The sequence below is a fragment of the Lagenorhynchus albirostris genome, chromosome 17 (assembly GCF_949774975.1).
Source record: "Lagenorhynchus albirostris chromosome 17, mLagAlb1.1, whole genome shotgun sequence".
Lineage (NCBI taxonomy): Eukaryota > Metazoa > Chordata > Mammalia > Artiodactyla > Delphinidae > Lagenorhynchus > Lagenorhynchus albirostris.
The window spans coordinates 49,310,434-49,331,787 of NC_083111.1; the positions used below are offsets into that span (position 1 = coordinate 49,310,434).

The 21,354-nt window shown below is 32.1% G+C and overlaps 1 protein-coding gene across 38 annotated transcripts in view; it reads left to right on the plus strand.

Annotated features, from left to right (window-relative positions):
* The window catches only part of RIMS2 (regulating synaptic membrane exocytosis 2), a 576,987-nt gene that overhangs the window by 352,026 nt on the left and 203,607 nt on the right, over nt 1–21,354 (plus strand). For 24 of the 38 annotated variants that reach the window (XM_060127293.1, XM_060127304.1, XM_060127300.1 and 21 more), the window contains 3 exons: nt 1,826–1,894; nt 4,126–4,282; nt 5,914–6,030. In XM_060127293.1, the coding sequence (XP_059983276.1) occupies nt 1,826–1,894; nt 4,126–4,282; nt 5,914–6,030 (343 nt within the window). Of the gene's footprint in view, nt 1–1,825; nt 1,895–4,125; nt 4,283–5,913; nt 6,031–14,616; nt 14,683–21,354 lie in introns of all 38 variants that reach the window. The other 14 variants (XM_060127289.1, XM_060127295.1, XM_060127305.1 and 11 more) reach the window with 1 other exon arrangement.

Here is a 21,354-nt window from a genome sequence, read left to right on the forward strand (position 1 = left end):
GTAGCATTTACAAACCACATATATACCTCACCTCCCACTCTCACCCGCACCCTCACACACAAGAGGGCTCATAAAGGCTGATAAAATGAACTTCATCTTTTGCTGGTGTCATTCTTATTTTACATTAAAGGCAGATCTGATCCTTGATCAATATGAAAAGCACGTAATCTTTATGCTCTGTACTGTACCTGGCACATTAAACTAATCATTGCTTTGTCCTTGATCATTTACAAGGTGAAATCTTGTTACAAGCTGAGCAGTTCTTCTTAAGTCTCCTCAATAGCCTCATCTGTGTTATCCCTCCTTTCTCCCAAGTTCATTTAGAATGTATGTCCTAATTCTATAAATCCTTTTGTGAGCATTCTGTTGGGATGTTGTCAGATAATGTAGTTTCCATATTAACTGGTGCTATAAGAGCCTCAGATTCAATTGGGTCCAAAACTTTATGACATATGGATTTGGAAGGAAAATAGTAGTGAGTACACTCAGTGGGACGACATGACCAAAAATGATAGGTATTACCTAATCATTAAAAGGAGAAAAACAATAACTGCAGTTCCTGGCAAAAAAGAAAGACTCCCTCTCCCAAGAAGGCAGGGATTACAACAAAATATAGAGAGAGTATTTCTAAGGGGAGGTTGCAAATGTTGGAGGGCATTCCTAGAACATTTTAATTATTGCTATTTTATGCAACATGAGCTTTCAGTGTTTTATAAACCTTACAGGAAAGTATTTATTTTCTGATAACAGAGTTTAGTCTATGTAATGAGTAATAAATTATGTAAGTAGACGGACAAAACAAGTTCTCTTTTGAAATAGCAACACTGTCTTCATTTATCATTAAATATTTTCTGATACCAAAGAAGGGAAAAATGCTTTAAATAAAAGTTTCTCTTATGTAAGGTGTGCCTATTCCTGTAGGCACACCTCCATGTAGGTGTTTTCTCCATGTAGGAGAAAAGATAGATTAAAAAACAAATTACAACATGTTTATTTATATATGTGGTATATGTCATCATTAAGTGTGAGGACAGCCTGCTTTAGCCATCAAAGCTCTACTTAATTCAATTTAATGTTATTTTTGCCATAGCATGATTAACGTTTTAAAGTTTTGTTATAGATTTGTGTTGTAAGGAAAACAGACACAGGGCTCTTGAATTATTGTAATTATTATTGTTCTGTCTTATGTTGTTTCTTAGAAAATATAACACAGTTCACAATGTGTAAGTCAGTTTGTGGATGACTTATTTCTCGTATTTTTCTCAAAGCAACAGAAAACAACTAAAGTAATAGTAAGGGAAGGACATTTAAGATGTCTTAAATTATGCTTCCTCTCCATGAGTGTGAAAAATAAAGATTAAAGAATTGGGTATATTTAATTCATTAGTCATGCATATTAGAAAGAGACACATGAATGTCTTTGAATATAACATTGTTTGTATTTTGAAGTTTACTAAATTTAAATGCCTTTGTCTAAAAGCATCTAAAACTGACCTGATTGAGCTATTTTTGACTCGGCTTTTTGTCCAATAGATTTTATCAATCAGCATCAAATCACTAACATGTATTATTTAATATTTAATATTATTTCAGGCTTTAATCCTTTTAGGAACTTTATCTTATACATTTCAAAAATAATACCCTCACATAAGGAAATATATGTAAAAACAGGTGTTTGTAAGGTCAAAATGACTTTTCTTCTCTCTCTCTTTTTTTTATTCTCAAGTATTCCATTCAAAATCCTTTCATTTGTTTTTCAGGTTGGTGAGGGGTTTTTTCCTTAAATGATTAGCAATTTTAATTATTGCTATTGTTTGCTTCATAGGGTCTAAGAGAATAAGTGATAGTGAAGTCTCTGACTATGACTGCGATGATGGAATTGGTGTAGTATCAGGTAAGAATTTCAGAATTATTTTATAGTGATAATAAGGAAGTGTGACTCATCATTATTTACCAGTAAATATGTAAATAGATAGATAAATATAATGAGGTACAAAGGACTTGCCTCTTTATGCCCCCTCCCCCAAAACAGCCTATGGCAGTTTAAACTGAATAATTCTAGTTGCTGGAATACCTGTACCAGTTCTTAGATTGAATATTCTATTGAAAGATGTCTCATAAGTAATACCAATTTTCTATTTTTAAACTACTAAGTAATAAGGATTTCACTATAAATTTGAGAAGTTATATAACTGAAACTTCTTTATACTTCACTAACTGTGAAAAAAATCTTTCTAACATCACTAACATACCCAAGTATGTCAAATATTTGAATCCACTTTTTGAAATTATTTCATTGTTGTTATGTGGATTAGTATCAGGTGCAGCTACATTTTGAAATTATGGTATTGTGGTTTAAAATATTGCCTCATTTATGGTTAGAAATTTATCTGATGATTTAATATTTTAGGTAAGTAGCTATTTTTTAATAAATTCTGGCAAAATTTTTATATATATTATACTCAAAATACTATAAAAATGTTTGATTCTCTTCTTCTTGAAGGTTAATTAGCTCAGCAAATTTAATAAGCATAACTAATTTTATCATGAACAAAATATGTTTTATTGTATGTAAGACGTGCTGCAGTTGCATCAGTGACTGATAGTTTTTGTTGGACAGTTTTTGATAGAATATGAGTCAGTTTGCATGCTACCAGTGTACTACTTTTAAAAAACCCAATGACTATCTTTTAGTCTTTATTTTTTGCACTAAGGGTTAACAATATATTAATTCACTAAGACTGCAAAAATATTTTTCGTGTTTTATGGTTTGTGAATTAAACCTTAAAAAGTCATATTTCTCATGATCTCTTGCTTGGAGATCGTTAGCAGTTTTTTCCTTTCCTGCTTGTGTTCTAGTCCTTTAATTGACTTTTCAACTTCTTCTCTTTGTTAAATATTTAGCCACATCAGATTTTTTCCACCCAAAATATTTTCCTTCAGGTCATTAAAGCTCTTTATCTTGATGCCATTTTTGGCATATCTCAATTCTTTTATTTTCTACTTCCAGGATGACAAAAAAATGATCATGTTATTATGTTTCCATTCTGTTAAAGGAACTGTATCTTTTGAAAAAAAACTTTTCAGGAATCATTCATTATTTTGGTTAATACTCTCTGGAAAAATTTTTGTTGTTACAGAATAGTATTTCACAAACCTACACAATTCAAAGTGTTTACCCTGGGTTCATTACTTTTTACTACCATGAAACATCATGGTTTCTTGTCTCAATGTTGTTATTAATTTACTATATAGTGAATCATTTAATAATCCATTGAGGAAAAAAGACTGCTGTAATATCCTATATGTTGTTATTTTGAAATCCAGTGTAATTTTTGAGACATGGTTTTTTCATCATATACCATATTTTAATAATGCATTTGAAAGATAACATTTCAAAAACTACAGTACCATAGTCCTGATTTTGATGTTTATAAAAAGGATATGGAGATAACTTCAAATGCTTGAAATATATCAGAATTTACATATTTACTTCAAATGGTATTCAGAGTGCTTTCTAATATTGTTTATTTCTTAAAGAAATAACTATAGAGTATAGAAATTAGAAACTTTTTGTCAAGGTAATCATTTTATTTATTTATTTATTTTATTATTTTAAATAGATCTTTATTGGAGTATAATTGCTTCACAATACTGTGTTAGTTTCTGTTGTACAACAAAGTGAATCAGCCATATGCATACATATATCCCCATATCCCCTCCCACTTTTTTTTTTTTTAACATTTTTATTGGAGCCTCCCTCCTTTATAATTGTTGAGAATTATTTGAAGCTCTTCTAGGTCAATGAAGAGATGAAAATGTTTTTAGAATAAACTTGAATCTTTTACTGAAGATTATTAACTGTGTAAAAAAGTTTTACTCTACCTAGCATAGGGCCTTGGACATAGTAGCTCTCTAAATATTTGAATATTTGTCTTTCCTTTTCAATTTAAGTGTTTATAAAATATTATTTTATCTTACTGTTATGCTTTATTCATTATGCTTTACATTTAGTATATTCAGAGCTTTTCAACTTCACTAACATTTTATGTTTTTTCAGTGAAATACAAAATACAAGAGATCTTAGTGTAGAGATAACTATAATCTTAATATTTCCACCTTTAGATTATCGACACAATGGTCGAGATCTTCAAAGCTCAACATTGTCAGTGCCAGAACAAGTAATGTCATCAAACTATTGTTCACCATCAGGGTCTCCTCACCGAGTGGATGTTATAGGAAGGACTAGATCTTGGTCACCCAGTGTCCCTCCTCCACAGAGGTAAGACAGCATAACATTTTATTTGTAAGATGATATTATAAGCCTATTTATCATAAAATATTATTGGAAATTTTCAAAGATAATAAATTCTTGTAGAAAAAAGTTACTTAGGGAAAAACATACCTGCTACCAATAGCTTATATAATGAGAGTAAGATGAAATATGGGCTACTTTGTAACTTTAGATGACCTATATATAATTTTATAGTTATAGTTATAAAGAAGATCCAACTTCCAGTCTCATATGTATATTGAGCAGATCTAGTTAGACCCAACTAATTATACTCATGAATGATATAGATATTGATAATTTAAGAAATTGGAAAAAAGAACATTTGATGGAGCTGTACAATTAAGAACAATCATGAGAAGACTAAAAAGGAATGCATGGGCAGTGGGAAGAATTGCTTGGAAAATCTGCAACTCCAAGTCTTATGCTTAGTGGAAAACTCTGATCAATCCAGTTAAGTACAGAAAGCCTTAATGGAGTAAGAACCATGGAAATAATGTGTTTCCTAACAGGAAATATGTGCATAATTTCGCATTTTATATACTTGCAATGTTTAAGGAAATTTGAACTCTTAGAATGACAGCCTTATAACACTTATTTTAAATGAGTAATTGAGTTAGTTTTAGGCATTTAGACTTAGAATTTTAAATTGTAATCTTAATTTTATACATGGTATTGCATTATTTAAGAGAAAAGGTTTATTATATTTATAAATTTAACAACTTATAAGGATATTAAGGACTTTAAAAGTGTTAATTTAGACAATTAATTGAAGAGAAAATCTAATATGTTACATTAACAAACATAGTTTAAAATGTTTGAAGATGTTGAATTAACTAAATTTATAAACAGGACTAAAATTATTAAAAGTCTTCTGAAAAGTAATTGTTTAAATGTGGTAGGCCTATCAGTAGAGTAATAAGATTTGTAATCTGAAATTTAAAGTGCAAGAGAGAAAGAGATTTTGAATTTGTAGCTTTAATAAATTAAGTCCTTTCTTGTTAAAAAAAAAAAGAATGCTTGACTTTTACCAGGGAAAAAGTATTTGAACATGCCAATAGAAAATTGGCATGGGTTTTAGATTAGATTCACCTGCACATAATAGAAAGCCCGTAATAACAGGAGCTTATGTAAAAGGTTTATTCCATCATGAAAAAGAAGTATATAAGTAGACAATCCAGGCCAAGAATGGCAGCTTAAAAAAATAGTCATTAATCAATTCTAAAGACATCAGTTTAGATTTTAAAAGAAATAGCAATTAATATCCCTAAAATAAGATCCACCAATATATTGTCTATAAGCAACATGCTGAACTCATTTTCACCATACAAATCTATTCCTCCTCCTGTGTTACATATATCGTTATCACTACTATACACCTGGGAGTCATCCATTCATAGTTTTGATAATCCTTTTCTCCATCCCCATTGATATTAGCTTACTTTTATGTTATACCTCTGTTATAGCAGCAATCTCCTATTAGTTAAAACAAAACAAAAACCTTGGACTTGACATTACAGTGATTTTTGTCTTTTTCTACTATCTTTATTAATAAACTTTGTTTCTTAGTATAATATGTGACTATGGTCTATTAAGATATTTAATGGATCTTGCTATTTCAGTCGGAATGTGGAACAGGGACTTCGAGGGACACGCTCTACTACAGGACATTATAATACAATTAGCCGAATGGATAGACATCGTGTCATGGATGACCATTATTCTCCAGATAGAGACAGGTAAATATGATCAAATACTATTAGAGCTTATTGTAATTGCTGCCTTCAGGAAGAAGGTATTACCATAAAATATTTTCATCCTGAACTTGGGTATTTCTTATCTTAGTTTCTAAAACCATATGCTTCCTTTACAATACCTACATTGATTCTTGTGATTGCCACATCATTAAAAAAAATTAAAGAAACAAAAATAACCTTTTGTTTGGTAAGAAAAAAAATTCATTTTGCTCTTTCAATTTTGGTACTTTGTTAAATCAAACCAGTTAATTTAGTGAATTTGCACATGAGGTTATAATGATAATCATGAGGAAAACAAGATGTTTTATTATTTTTACCGTATCATAACCAATTATCATATAGAAAAATACTTTCATGAGACAACAGATTTAAAGTCTTTTACGTTCATCTGGGAAATAAGTGTGACTTTTCTTATATAAAAGTGTTAAGACAAGTTTGGTTTGTTTAGGAAACAGACGCAAAAACTGATTTACGAAGAGGTTTTTCCTCATGGCTTTCAGTAAACCTTTTAAGCAACTTAAAGAATCATGCTTGTCAGCTGCTGTACTTGAGAGACTTCTCTGAATTTGCTCTATTAAATGTGATATACTTAGAAGTAATATGCTATGTTTCAATACATACGTTAATTACTACTAATTTTTTTAAGTTAAGCAAATTGGTTAACCCTCTAATTCATGGTTTGGTTACATATAAAATAGAAAATGCTATGATATATCCCCAAAACTATTAAAAGGATTTAAGATAAGGATTAGGATAGAAAGCTTAAATTACTATTCAGAGAATATTATGATGAAATAACACGGGAACTCAGAAGTCTCTTTGTATGCATCCTAAACTAATTTTAGTAAAAACACTTGGGGGTTTTCAATCAATTGATATGAAAATTTGCTGTCAATATTTATATATTTAATTGTTTTATCTAAATCTAGGGTTATACTCAGTTCATGCTTATAATTTCATTGTGTTGGAGTACACTTTTCCAAAAGAAAAGATAGGGAATATCTTAGTCTTTAATAGTGTCAAACAAGTGTTGGCTTTTGTGTCTGAGATCTAAGAAGAAATAAGAAATTATTAAATTAATATCTTTCCTAGTGTTGAATGAAAGTTAATGTAATGTTTTATTTCTTTTTCATTTATTTGACTTTTTCACAGTGGTTTGTGTCTTTAGGGGTAATTATAGGCATGCTACCTATAGAAATTGATGCTTATCAAGAACAATAATAGTGAATATGTTAGTGTGATTAGGAAGGAGTCATATTAGGGTGGATAAATGAGTTTTTTGATACCTAACAGAACTTAAGTAATTTTTGGAAATTATTTATGTAATGATTCATAAACTCCTTGTTCATTGAATGTTTGTTAAACAAATGATGAGGGAGAAAAGTCTGAAATGGCGTTAAATCTTCCAAGTTTATATAAAATGGACTTGATATTTTCTCTGAAGATAATACAGTATGGTCTAAATCTTGCAGAGAAGAATAGAATAAAATTAACCTCTAGAATTATACTTACAAACAGAAATAGTCATTATCATATCAAATGCATAATATTTTATCAATATTTTAAGACATATAGCCCTAAGGCTAGTGACCAGAAAAATGCTATTAAATCCTTGGTATTAGTTAATATTTGAATTAGTCATAATTGAAATGTCATATTTTCTTGTTTACTTTATAACTTTATGGATCTTTTAGTTTAGCAAAAATGTTCAAGTAATTCAGAAGTTTTGGGGAAAGATGATCCGTGTGGTTTCATTACTTTTGTGTTGTACATTACCAGATCATAATTACTCTTAATTGTGAGCTGTTTCAAATCCTTTTTGAAATAAATAAAATAGAATTTCATTTAAATAGGACTGTAAAACCATTTCTAATATATTAATTTTGTAATCATTATTCATTAACATGAAGAATCAAAAATAAAAATACAGTATTATTCATGTAGGTAGTCTATCATATTATTAAACAATGGGTTCTTAATTTCTGTTTTATCCTAATATTCTAAAAGATTTTCTATAATAGAATGCATGTGAAAGCATTGTAATTTTTATGTACTATTTAGAAGGTAAGAATACTTTAGACCTCTTACAGTGAACTTTCATGAACAGCATTTTATAGAGTCAATCAATAATACTGTTGATTAAAAAGCCTAAAAGAGAATTTCCTTTGAGAGAGTAGGTAAAATTCAGGTATTTTGAGTGGTGCATTAACCTTTCTTGTCAGTAAGAATTGACACACTGACCTTAATAGTATTTCATGGAATGTACTTTTTTCATAGGATTTGGAACCAAATGGCATTGGGTTTGAATTTAAGCTTTTTGCCACTTGCTAGCGGTGTATCTTTGTGAAAACGAATCTCTTTAACACTTGATTTCCTTATCTATAAAATTAGAATATTAGTACCAACTTTATAGGGTTGTTGGGTTAAGTGACATAGTGCCTCCAGTTGCATGGTACTTAAAAAAGGTGCCTTACTCTTAACATTTTAAAAGGATTTTTGGCTTACAAATAATTTACATTTTAATGTGCTTATCAATTAAGCAGAGAAATCAGTCAATTCAGGTGTTTTTTAAAGACGTTTGTAGAGAATATAGGACATGAGTTGTACCTTGAAAAAATGGGCATGTTTATTCAGGCAAGAACAAAAGCAAAGACACAGAGGCAGAATACACATGTACATCAGAAAGACCCAGTACGAAGGATGCAGGACTTGGAAACATATTGGAAAGTGTGAATGAAGATAATGGCTTTTACATTGGCTATATTGGGTGAGAAATGATGCTATTTGACATTAATTTGTAGTACCTGGTTAAACTTAAGGGTGTAACAATATCCTTTTCCTATAGGTAACATAAAAAAATTATATATAAAATTTTGATTGGATCTTTGCACATCTCACTTTATTTTCATGAGTCAAATTCCTATTATGTTTTGAAAAGAAAGTAGGTTCATTACAAGTAATTCAGAAACTTGGATACAAGGATATTAACTAAAAATGATTAATTGTAATGGACATCTTTCATCTTCCTTTTCATCGCCCATACTTTTTGTATCATTGTTTCTCTGGTAAATCCTGGTAACTACTACAACAAGGAACATCATTTTTCTGGGGCAAACCATGTGACTTTAGTATTAGAAATATTTCAAGAGCTTATTTGTTTATAGGAGTTAATTTACTATTAGAATAAGTGTGGAGTACTAGATACTATTTCTGTAGCATGTCAGAGATATCTTACAGTACATATTTTTATGTCTATCTTAGAGACCGAAATATATTGGTTGCATTTAATTCCATAGAGTATACTTTTAGCATAAAAAAAAAACATAACACTGGTAGAAGATATATTACTTCATAAACTTTTTTCTTCTATGCATTCAATGAATGCATTTATATTCTAAAAAGAAAAATGCCCTGTTATATGGATCTCTGAAATACCTCACACACATGCTATTTCTCTACTCTTTATCAGGCAACCAGCTACCAGAAAGTGCCAAACATACCTATAACTATTTATAGTCTTTTTGTGGTCCTTTCAGTTATAAACTATGAGAGAAATGCATCTCTGAAAGTTTGAAAATATAGAGAAAGTAAATGAAAAGAGAGAATTCATCGTACAAAAACAATATAACTTTTTATTCATTATATTTCAGGAATGTATTTTAGCTTATTTAAATCATAGTATATTTTAGGAACTATAAGGTAGCAAAACAGTAACAATATCAGAGACAGAGCAGAAAGTTTGGAATTAGGTTGAGATTGTTGGAAACTTAGCTTTCAAAATCTACAGGTTACTTAAGAATAAGATTTTTATCTCCTTTTGCAGTCCTTTTTATGTATCTGCTAGTCCTAAAAGGTAACATTCAGGCTAATGAAATATATAGAAGGATAATTCATAAAAAATATAATTTTGTTTTGTCTTCAAAGATTATATTTCTTAGTAAGAATCAGAGTGTGTCAGGAAATTGGATCAGTAATCTTGTTCAGTTCTTTGAATAGTGATATTTTTTCTCATGATTTGAGAATCTGTTACTTCATTTCTTTCTCTTTTTAAAATTTAGTCACTTTTTTAGTTTTCTATTTTATTCTTTTACAGTGAATTACAGCTCTGCTCAATTTTTTAAAAATTTCAAACAAATTGGATTAAATGCATTTTGTAATATAACAACTTTAACTCATTATGTATATTCATGACTATTGCTTAGATTTTATAATATCTGTTAATTTGGGGAGAAAAGTAAGAATGCTTTAATAGAGAAGTATAAATAAAATGTTTTTAAGTTGTACTAATTGGATGCAGCAAAGGACTTCTGTATCTTAAGTGGATTTTAGGGGGCTTACTAAAACAGTATGGTTAATTTGTGTAATATTCATAGATGCGTCTTTATACTTTTCACTCCATCTCAAGGCGGGATCATGACCAGATTAGGTTAAGAGGTATAACATATCTATAGAAAAGTATATAGTCAGGGTTCTCCAGAGAAACAGAACTAGTAGGTTGGATAGAGAGAGAGGGATTTATTTTGAGGAATTGGCTCACATGAATATGGAGGCTGAAAAATTCTACCATCTGCTGTCTGCAAGGTGGAGACCCATGAAATGGTGGTATAATTCAGACCAAGTCCAAAAGCCAGAGAACCTGAGAGCTGATGGTATAAATCTCAGTCAGAGGGCCAGAGAGTTATGAGATGTCTAGCTCAAAAATGAGGCAGGAAAAAAGGGAAAAATTCCTCCTTCTTCTTACTTTTGTTCTACTCAAGCTCTCACCAGATTGCCTGAGGTCCACCCACAATGAAGAGGGAAATCTACTGATTCCACTGATTCAAATGAGAATCTCATCCTGAGACACCTTCACATACATACCCAGAAATATGTTTAATGTGGACACCCCTTGGCCAATTAAGTTGACACATAAAATTAACCATCACAAAAAGTGAAATAAAACAAACTGTTGCTTGATGAAGGTGATTCCTATACAATGTTTTCTTTCGTGTTATAGAGACAAAATTAATTATAAACCTCCCCAAGGAAAATATTAGAAATTGGATGATGATATATATGTTCTATGATATGAAAATTTTAACAAGCTTTGAATTTTACACATTTTTGTTACTCTTAAGTAATTTTCAGAGACAGTTGATTCCTTTTTAATGCAATAAATCCCAACATCACTACTGCTGGATTTTCTTTCTCCTCTTGTAAAGCCAAGGAAGTCTCTTTTTGATACCATTTTCCCTATTTTCTTATACTACATAGGTTTGTAATTTTTTGTTTACAGTTCTAGAATGTTTCTATGATTATGTGAACAACTGCTCTCTTTGGACAGTAGGTTGACCATGAAAACAGTGTAATTGTGTTATACTTTTTAGTTCAACCCAAAATATATTTATTGAGTGGGTCAAGCATTATGCACAAAGATTTAAAATAGGCTTCCTCCTGGTCTAGATAAACAGATGATCCAACTGATTATACTAAGTAATTCATACCAACTAATTATACAATATACCAACTAGTTATAAAATGTAGAGGACTGGGAGGCCTAAGCATAGTAGTGTTGGAACAGATTGGAGAGAAAATTACTTGCTTGTATCTATTGGAAAGACCTTCAAAGAGAAGTTGGACTTTAAAAATGAGAAGAATTTTGAAAGGCAATGAAGTGGAGACAGGGAGTATGATGGGCATTCTTGGATGAGTGATGAGCATGAACAGAGTCTGGAAGTCAGGAGAGTATGGGATATATTTAGAGAATCTTAGGTAGTCTGTTGTACCTAGATAAAAAGTTGTGGTATGGGAAAAGGGAAGTAATAGGAGATGAAGATTGAATGTAGCTTACAACTTAGTTGGCGTACCATTTTAAAGAATATATACTTGTTTTTTGATATGGGAAGGCATTGAAGGATTTGGAGCAATGTGCCTACATGATAAGAAACATACTTTGTAAATATACTTCCACAGACAGAGTGGACCAGGAGAGGGTTGGATTCTGAAGGAAAGGAGACCTAATAGAAGGTTATTTCAGTGGACATGGTAAGCCTGATTTAAGGTAGTGGCAGAAGAAAAGGAAAAGAAGGAATAAATCTGAGTTATTTAGGCATTAGAATGAGCAATGTTTGTAAATCAATTGAATGTGGAAAATAAGGAAAATGGAGGAGTTAAATTTTGAGATTTTAAAGCTTGGTTTATTAAGTAAATATTTAAATCCTTAGTTGAAAGTGGAATTAAAAGAAAAGGAATAGCTAAAGTATTATATTAAATTCCAAAGGGGGATTAAAGAGTTATATATGAAACTAGAAGGGCCTTTAGAGATTATAGGGTACTATGTTCTAAAGAGGTACGTGAAGAATTGCTGTTGTAGGTAAGGATGAAGCCAAATGGGTAGGGTCTAGGCTTCTTCCTCCCTCTGTAGCAGTGCCATTTTGATTTTATTGAATTCCTAAATATTGGTTTTACATAAAATTTTGTTTGAAAAACAACTGGTCTTCCGCTCAAAAAGAAAGTTGGAAAACTACTGCTCCAGCCCCCTTATTTCACAAATGTAGCACCAGATGTCCAAATAGGCCAATGTCTTGCTTGTCTCACAATTAACATGTGTTTTTCTAAAATGCCTACATGACACTCAAGCAGCCATGTGGAGATCCCAGGAAGCCCCTGGAAATGTGAAACCCAAAGACAAATCAAGGCTAAACCAAAGTGAGAATTTACACTATAAAAGCAAATAATATTATCCAGAAAGAAGGTGTTGGAGTATAAAGAAGGTCGAGGAACAAATCTTGGGAAACCACTGTCTCTGAGGAATAAAAAGAAAGGGAATCAGTAAGTGAAATGGATAAAGAAGCACTTAATAGGCAGAGACCAGACCAATGTGTACATGTTAAGAGCCTGAATTTTGGCTGAAGAAAGCCCAGAGTTTGAAGCCAGTCCTGCTACTTACTTTACGGCCGTGCGCAAGCACTCACAGCCTAGTTTCTCTGTCTGTGGGAATACTAGACCCTATCTCAAAGAGTTGTTACGGGAAGCAAATGAGATCTAGACAAAGCTTTAATGGAGTATGTGGCACATAGTTAAGTGTTATATAAACACTATTTTTTTTCATTGAAGTATAGTTGATTTACAATGTCATGCCAATCTCTGCTGTGCAGCAAAATGACTCAGTTATACACATATAGACATTTTTAAATATTCTTTTCCATTATGGTTTATCACAGGATATTGAATATAGTTCCCTGGACTATACAATAGGGCCTTGTTGGTTATCCATTCTAAACTTCTAATAGCCAGAGAGAATAGTGTTTCAGAAACCAAGAGAGTGTCAAGAAATAGAGGTTGAAAATCATTGTCTAAAACCATAGATAAGTGGAGTGTGATGAAGATCAAGAGGAAATTAAAGGACTTTTTAGAATTTCACAGGTAATATTCACAGCTTCAAGAGAATGATAGAGACAGAAATCAAATCACAGTAAGCTTTAAGCATGAGAAGTGAGAAAGTGGTAGCAAGAATTGTAGATATGTCTAAGATGTTTTATGATGAAAAAAAGTCAGAGGAAGGCAAGGTTAGTGAAGTTTTATTTTTAGGATTAAGTGCAGTTGTGGAAGGGAAGGCATGAGACAAAAATGAATGAAGCAAGGTCATGTGGGAAGTAGGATTACAAGTAGAGGAATTGCCTCTTCGTTTGCTGCAAAAGAGGACAAGTGGAGATATAAATATATATGTACTCTATATTTAGAGGTGTTGAGAGAGACCAAGATTGGTTTCCATTTTTTACTGAAACATAATGATCTTCTGCCAAAATTAAGTGTTTTGACATGAAAGACTTAAAAAAATAGAAAAATTTTAGATCAGTGCTATAGAAAGAAGAGAATCAGCTACAGAAGGGTAAAAAGGTCAATGTGCTACTTTGATGGCTTATGGTAGTCATGAGGCATGAAGTGTAGCAGAGCCAATAGCATGTAATAAACATATAATAAACATAGTGAATGGAAAATGGATAGCATCTGATACATTTACAAAATAAAATTAGCATTCAATTAAAGGAATTTGAATCAGTTTGCTCCTTTCTAAATGGAATTTTATAAACTCTTTTAGTTACTTTTAACTAGTAATGATTGAAAAAGAAATAGCAACCTTATAAAATCTCCTAAGTGTGATAAGTATTAGAAATTACCTCTTTTATTATTTTCCTCTTAAGCTTTCTGGTTATTTTATTATTTTTCTCTTTCTACCTTTCCTCCTAAAAAATGAGAAAGCATCTATATTGTATAACATTTTATAGATGGTGCTAAAGATGTTTGAGTGATAATTGATAAGATTTTATTTTGAAATATTATTTGTTTAATCTCAATTTGTTACATTTTCTTGTGTTTTGTTTTAGAATATTTAGCATATTTTAACCTTTAGCACTGCCATATTACAATGGACATTGGGAGGAAGGAGCAAGCTTTCCAGTAACAGTTTTCATTTGCTTTGCTTACTATCTGCTTATCTTTTTTGAATCTCACTTTTAAAAATTAAAATGTACTTTCTCATTTCTTTCCTGAGTCTCATTTATATTCTTGTTTCTACCATGCTTGCAGTCATTTTCTTACTCTACCTCGCTCCAGATACAGTCAGACCATTGAACATCATCACAGGGATGGCAGGTATATTTTTCTTACAATTGAGTCTGTTCGTAGAATTGCATGTGCCTATCTATTGATATGATATAACTCACTTCTATTTTTGTTTTTTATATATACATATATGGTTATTGATGAAACATAGAAGTATTATCCTTATAAAATAGTAGAAAATAAAGCATATATAAACACTTTAATTGTGTTAGGATGTCAAAAATATAGCTTCCCTTAATGGGCTAGGATCATCTCTGATGATTCTAAAAGTTTAACTCACCAGAAATTACATTTGACTCTTATTACATACAAAAGTAGAATAATAGTATTATTAAAAATTAATTGCATTTGACAGCCCACCTTCCTCTGCAGCACTAGTTGATAATTAGATATTTAGGCAGAACTAGTTGATTGGTACATATCTTAACAACCCACTTCCCCCACCTCCCTCTGCAGTCAGTCCTTGAAAGTGCTTAGGTTGGGCTGAGGTTTATGAGGGTAAGCTCAGGTTTATGGTTACCTTGTCAAAGGTGGCTGTGATCTACTCGTTGGTTATGGTAGATGAACCCAGATCCCTGGAGAATACTGAGTCTGTCTACCCAGACCCAGTATTTCTAGTCTACCACCATTCTCCTTGTACTGAAGGGAAATATAAATTACCTGGCATTTAACAGAAAGGAAGATTAGCTTTCTAGTTAATCCTAGAAGGAAATCGAGTGGGGAAAGAAGGTCTGTAAAGCTTGCAGTTTCTCAAGGCTAAACGTAGCTTTAGGGATTTGAGCCAGTTCAGTGACAACATTTTTAGGCCTGGTAGGCAGAGAAAACGGCAATAATAATGTGGTTGTGGATTTAGCTGTATAGATAAGGAATTATGTGCTGTACTCACTCTGACTATGGTTTCAAAGTGATTTGGGTTATGTGTGACCACTTTTATCCTATTAGTTTAGTTAATTAAGAGTTGATAATGAAAGAGCTTAGAAAAAAATAATTGAAACTAATGGGTAAATTCCTAAGGATTGAATTCATTTAGACAAATGTGGAAGGAAACATAGAGATATCATCAATAATAAATTCCTAATAATTCAAATTTTGTGATGTCTTTCAGTAAATGTAATTGAAATTTAGTGCCTTCCAGTTTATTATATGATAGTGGTTATTGCTATATTTTATTTTCTTTTACATTTCTCAGTCTCTTTTTCTGTTATTTTGCTTCAATACTAAATAATTTTTACTTTGTTGTTGTTAATGACTTTTATTTTTATTATTGCTGTATATTACATTCAGACTATTTTTTGGTTGCAATGATCATACATTTATCTTACAGAAATGTGAAAAGCAGTTTTATAATTTATAATTGGGCAAAAAACAGTTTTATAATCCTTATAATGGGGCAAGACCTTTCTTAAGGTGGGTGGCGTGAATGAGACATTACTGACTATAGGCTTATTCTTCTTACACTGGTATCTTTCCAGTTAAATATAAATTAAGATCATGAACCACATTAGTTTTTCATACTCTGTATTTTTCTTAATTATCAATAAGTAGCTTGTCTGCTTCATATCATTTATTCTTTCAGTAACCCAACATAGATAGAACCAGTTCTTTATCAGCTCTAGGTTGGTTATCAATTTCATATACTTACTCAAATTCTCAGTCTCAGCCTAGCTGGCCTATTTTGATAGAGAGATTTCTGAATTGTCTTTTGTGCCATAATTTAGTTTATATTCAGGAAACACAATATCATTGATGTTCATATTAAAGTAATACAAGGTTAGAAAAATCAGTTTTAGAAAACAAGTTATCAAATAACTTACTATAAGATTTGCTGTCACTTAAATTATTCAAATCTGTGAGTCTAGTGTACACCTACTCCGGAAAAGTTGGATAGATTTTGTGAGAATGCAGTCTTTAGTTGCTTTTAAAAATATTATCTTTTATCGTTATTACTTTGACACATACAAAAGAATGTGTGCATGTTTCAAAGCATAGTAATAAAATAAGCATTTATGAATCTACTACCCGAACCAAGAACCAGAATATATGGTTGGTTATACTCCTTGCATCTACCTATAAGCTCCTTGCCTATTGCATTCGTATGCCTCTTCCAAAGAAGTAGTAAATGCTGTACTGAACATTCAGCTTAATATTTCCTTCCTTTGTTTTTTTTTTAAAGTGACTTTGATCATTTATTTCACTCTGCTAACTTTCTGAGTTACTCGGTCCCGCTGACTCCCACTTAAATCCACTATGAGATTCTGGGGATTGTTGAAAATATAAAAACTCTTCTAGTCACCTATCCCTTCTTCTTTATTTATTACTGTAACATTCCATGCTTCTTGTTTATCCCCTGAACCTTTGTAGGTAATACAACTGAACACAATCACCCATTTCCCTTACACATTGATATCATCTGTTGACCTCTTGGTTATGCTATTTTATGCATGTGTTTTCCTCTTTATCACAATTTCTGCCATGAGCCTGAGTGCTGTTAGCATTCACCTGAATGATCTATTCAGCACCCACTCACTTCCTTGACCATCTCAAATTGGAGGTAGTGAACTTTACCCCCAGTTCTACTTCACTCAGTCACTCCCATGGCCATGCTCTGAATATTATCGTCACTTGAAATTGTTCTACCTTTGAAATCTTTTTAATTTTTTTTAAAAATTTAATATTTTATATAATTTTTAAAGGTTACTTTCCATTTACAATTAATACAAAATACTTCACTCTTGGACAAGAACTACACATGGTTCCTTCTTATTCTTTCATTGAGTTACTTTTAACTCATTGGTTCTTTTATCTCAATAGACAACTCCATTCTCTTTACCCATTTACCTTTATCAATTAGTCTCCACTTTTCTTTACTTACTTACATATCCAGAGGTTGAATCCATTCTCAGAAATATCCTCAGTTCCCTTGCTACATTGTTCTGCTTTTCCCTATTTGACAAAGTCCAAATGTGGATCAATCTCTGTCTCTTGCCAAATGGTTTTTTATCTAAATTACCCAAGTTCTCCCTAACTACCTACTTGAGAAAAAATAACTGAACATTTAAAGGAAAAGTGACCTCTTTATTGAGGATTGTGGAAAGAATAAAAAGAAATTGGCACCAACTTTCTAAGTATCCAGTTTCCTGGTCTAGATTTCAAGGTGGCATTAACTACCATGGTCTGGGAATTCCCTTTCTGTGAATAAATATATGTTAATAGTTCCAAGTAGACCATAGTTTGGCTGTATGAAATCTGGAATTTTCTGAATGGAATAAATGTAGTGAACTCAACATGGCATCTCCAATATGTGAAGAATCAGAACAATTGGTCTCTCTGTTTCATGTTTGTAAAATGAAGTATTATGAGTGCTTTCTCTTTGGAACAGATGAAGAGAAGCTTAAATAATGTTTGCTAAACTTCTTTTATATTACTTCAGGAAACAAATATTTAACTAATATTAAAAACTTCTTTTTCTTCTGAACAGGTTATGCTGACCAGTGCAAAATTATCTCTGATCATTGTGTATTTTAAAACACATTCAACATTTAAACAAACATATTTAGAATGGATATCAGGTTACCTTTTATTGATTTCCCTTTAAGATATATCCTTTATTTCAATAAATATATCTTTTATATTTTAAAATTTACCCCCAGCCCTACTTTTCCTCCTAGTAATTATCTTTACTTAAAGCTATACATAGCATATTAAGGAATCACTGACATTGCTGGTGGACAACGTGGCAACTTTTACATAAAAATGTGATGGAGGAGATGACAACTAGGCTATATCTTAAAGGAAGAATTAGAATTATTTAGGGGGAGGTAAGGTAGGATGTTGGTGGAATTTTCAAGAAATATATGAGCAAAGTTACTAAAGTAATAAACACCGTGTTTTAGTGCTGTTGGAGCATTAGCCACAAGGCAGGGAATAGCAAGAAATGAATCTGGAATGATAGAGATAGTCCTGATTATGAATAACCTTGTATACTCTCTTAAGGAACTTAGGTCTAAGACTGTATGTGATAGAGGTACTTTGAAGAGTTTTAGTTTGGGGATGGCTATAATACATTTATTCACTCTAGAATAATTACTCTAGAGACTCTGTGGGTGGTTGATTTGAGAGAAAAGGGTATGGAAAAGAAAAGCACATACCGAGGTATTTGCCTTGTTCTAGGACAGCAGAAACTCTTTGAGGGCCTGAACTAAGTAAGGTAGTGGATGGAGAGATGGAAGATGAGAGTTAATCAATTAAAATCAATAATACTTGGTAAACAATGGGATTTGGATGTTGTGGGGGAACCAGGAGTCAAGAAACGCTCCTAGTCTTACAGCTTGGGTAACTGGGTGCCTGTGGTACCTTAAAAAGATGGGGGGAATTGTTAGGAGAGGAATCAGTTTCGGTGAGAGACAAGTTCAGTTTTGGAATTATTGAGAGGGCTAAGAGGAAACCTCTAGCAAGGAGTAAAATAAATAATTTTCAAGCTTAAAGTAGTTTAGTCTACGTAGAGCAATTTGCGAGTAAATTTACTACTAGTGGGAAGTAGCCACAAAATGAAAGTGAAATCAACCAGAAAGACTACCCTTGAAATGAGAGCCAAGGAGTTTTCCTCTGCCATGGGAAACATTGTCATTTAAGTGGTAGATGAAGGAAGAGAAATTTCTGAAGGACATAGTGAAGGAAGAATGAGAAAAGTAAGAAGAATAGAGCTAAAAAATTAGAGAGTTTTAAGAAAGAAGAAATAATGTCAGCAATAAAAATAATAAATGAAAAATGCCCATTGATTTGTCAAGGGAGAAGTCATTGGTGACTTCCACTGATGATTTTGGAAGGGTAGTGAGGGAAGAAAGGCAGAATTCAGTGGCCTGAGTCATGACTGAGAGATAAGAAAATAAATACACCAAAAGAGTGTGGAGGAGAAGTATTAGATAGGGGTGTGTGATACCAGAATAGGTTTCTTTCTTTTAGAATAAGAAATATACCCTGTGTTGATAGGCTTGGAGGAAAGAATGCTTTAGGAAAAAAAGATAGGTTGAAAACACAGGAAAAAAAGAGGATGACTGGAAGAAAGGTCTTAGAGCAGTAGGTAGGGCTAGCCACACAGGTGGAGTTTGTAAACATAAAGAAGCTCTTATTTACCATTGAGACAGGAGGAAAATAGATGAGAGAGTTGGAACTAAGTAAGTTTTTAAAGGATGTTAAATTGAAGGTAATTTTGTTTGATAACCTCAATTTTGTTGTTGCTGTAATAGAGATTACATGATTGTTTTTGAGACAAATTCCTGAGGATTCCCAGAGGTTGAATACGATGTTTGATTGAAAATGAGAAAGTTTAAATAGTTGTTGGGTAAAAACTGATGGGAACTGATTAAATATAAGTAAAAAGATTTTTGGTGATGCAACCACAGCAAATGTTGGAAACCATGAATTTGTAATGTGCCATCCTGTATGAATATATGCTTTGCTTAAGCAATACCCAGTTGCCTAGATGTTGAAGAATCAGATTATGGAATTGAACCAATTTTAGGGTTTTGATGAATGTTTGGAAGATTTGGTATAAAAGGGAATCTGAGTGTTTTTATAGGAGGGGTTCAGATGATCAGTCAGAGAGTCTAGGATGAGAAGGATGGAAGAAAAGCAAAGAGGGTGCTATATACTGGCAGGAATTCGTTGGACCAAGGAACAAAAAGTATCAAATGGAGATTAAGTAAGTTGGGAGTGAGATTATAAAACACCTGACAGAAATAATGATTGTCATCAGTTTGAGATATTGGAGTTTAATATTTCTGAGTTTAAATAGTTTCATTGGATTCTAAGATCCACAGTGTTTCCCTAGGAGGGAGCGCTGATGCAGGAAAAAAGTGACAATTATTGAAGTTTTGAAGATCCAAGAGTTGTGGTTCAAGATTATTGAACAATTTTCTGCATGTGCATTGAAATCTCCTAGCATTACCATAGGAATTACGGTAAAGAAGACGGCAGACACCCAATTCCTCAAATTATCAATGACTAAGGGATAATGATTGGAAGTGGGATAGATATTAGCAACCTGAATTAATAATGGATCTTATAGCCAAGGGGCATGCTGAATAGAAATAAGGACATGTACATTACAGTGGGAGAGTAATGGCCAGAGTGTCTCTAGGGAACCAATCTTTCCTAAATCCATGGACTTTGAAATGTGAAAGAATAAGTAGCTTCTGCAGGTGAGAGTTACACTGGAAGGAGAGTCTGCAGCGTTGAGCTAAATGTTATTTAAGGTAGGGATATGCAGAAACCATTCTACAGAATGGTTGATGACGTAAGGAAGTTAGTTAACAGTGGATAAGGATTCTTGAAAATATAGCTAAGAGAATCAGAGAAGATTAAAGTGGTACAGAAGAGAGTACAAGAAATGAAGAATTTAGAGAGAAGATATCAGGGGGCAACTGGGCTTGCCCTTTACTTGATACTAAGAATTACAGAGATAAGATGCTTAAATAGAAGTGCTATACCTCAACTATCCTAAATTTATCCTAAGTTGTTTTGGTGCCAGAATTGGAGAGTTAGGTTCTGGGAAGGGTCTGACCTGAGGCTAGAGTAGTGCTGAGGGATGCCATAGCGTTTGAAGAGAGGCAGTGATTGGTCTTTTCTTAAGGTATTTGGGGCCATGACTAGGACCCTAATTAGAGAAAGGTTTCTGACAAAACTAGTGGAGTCACAGGAGGA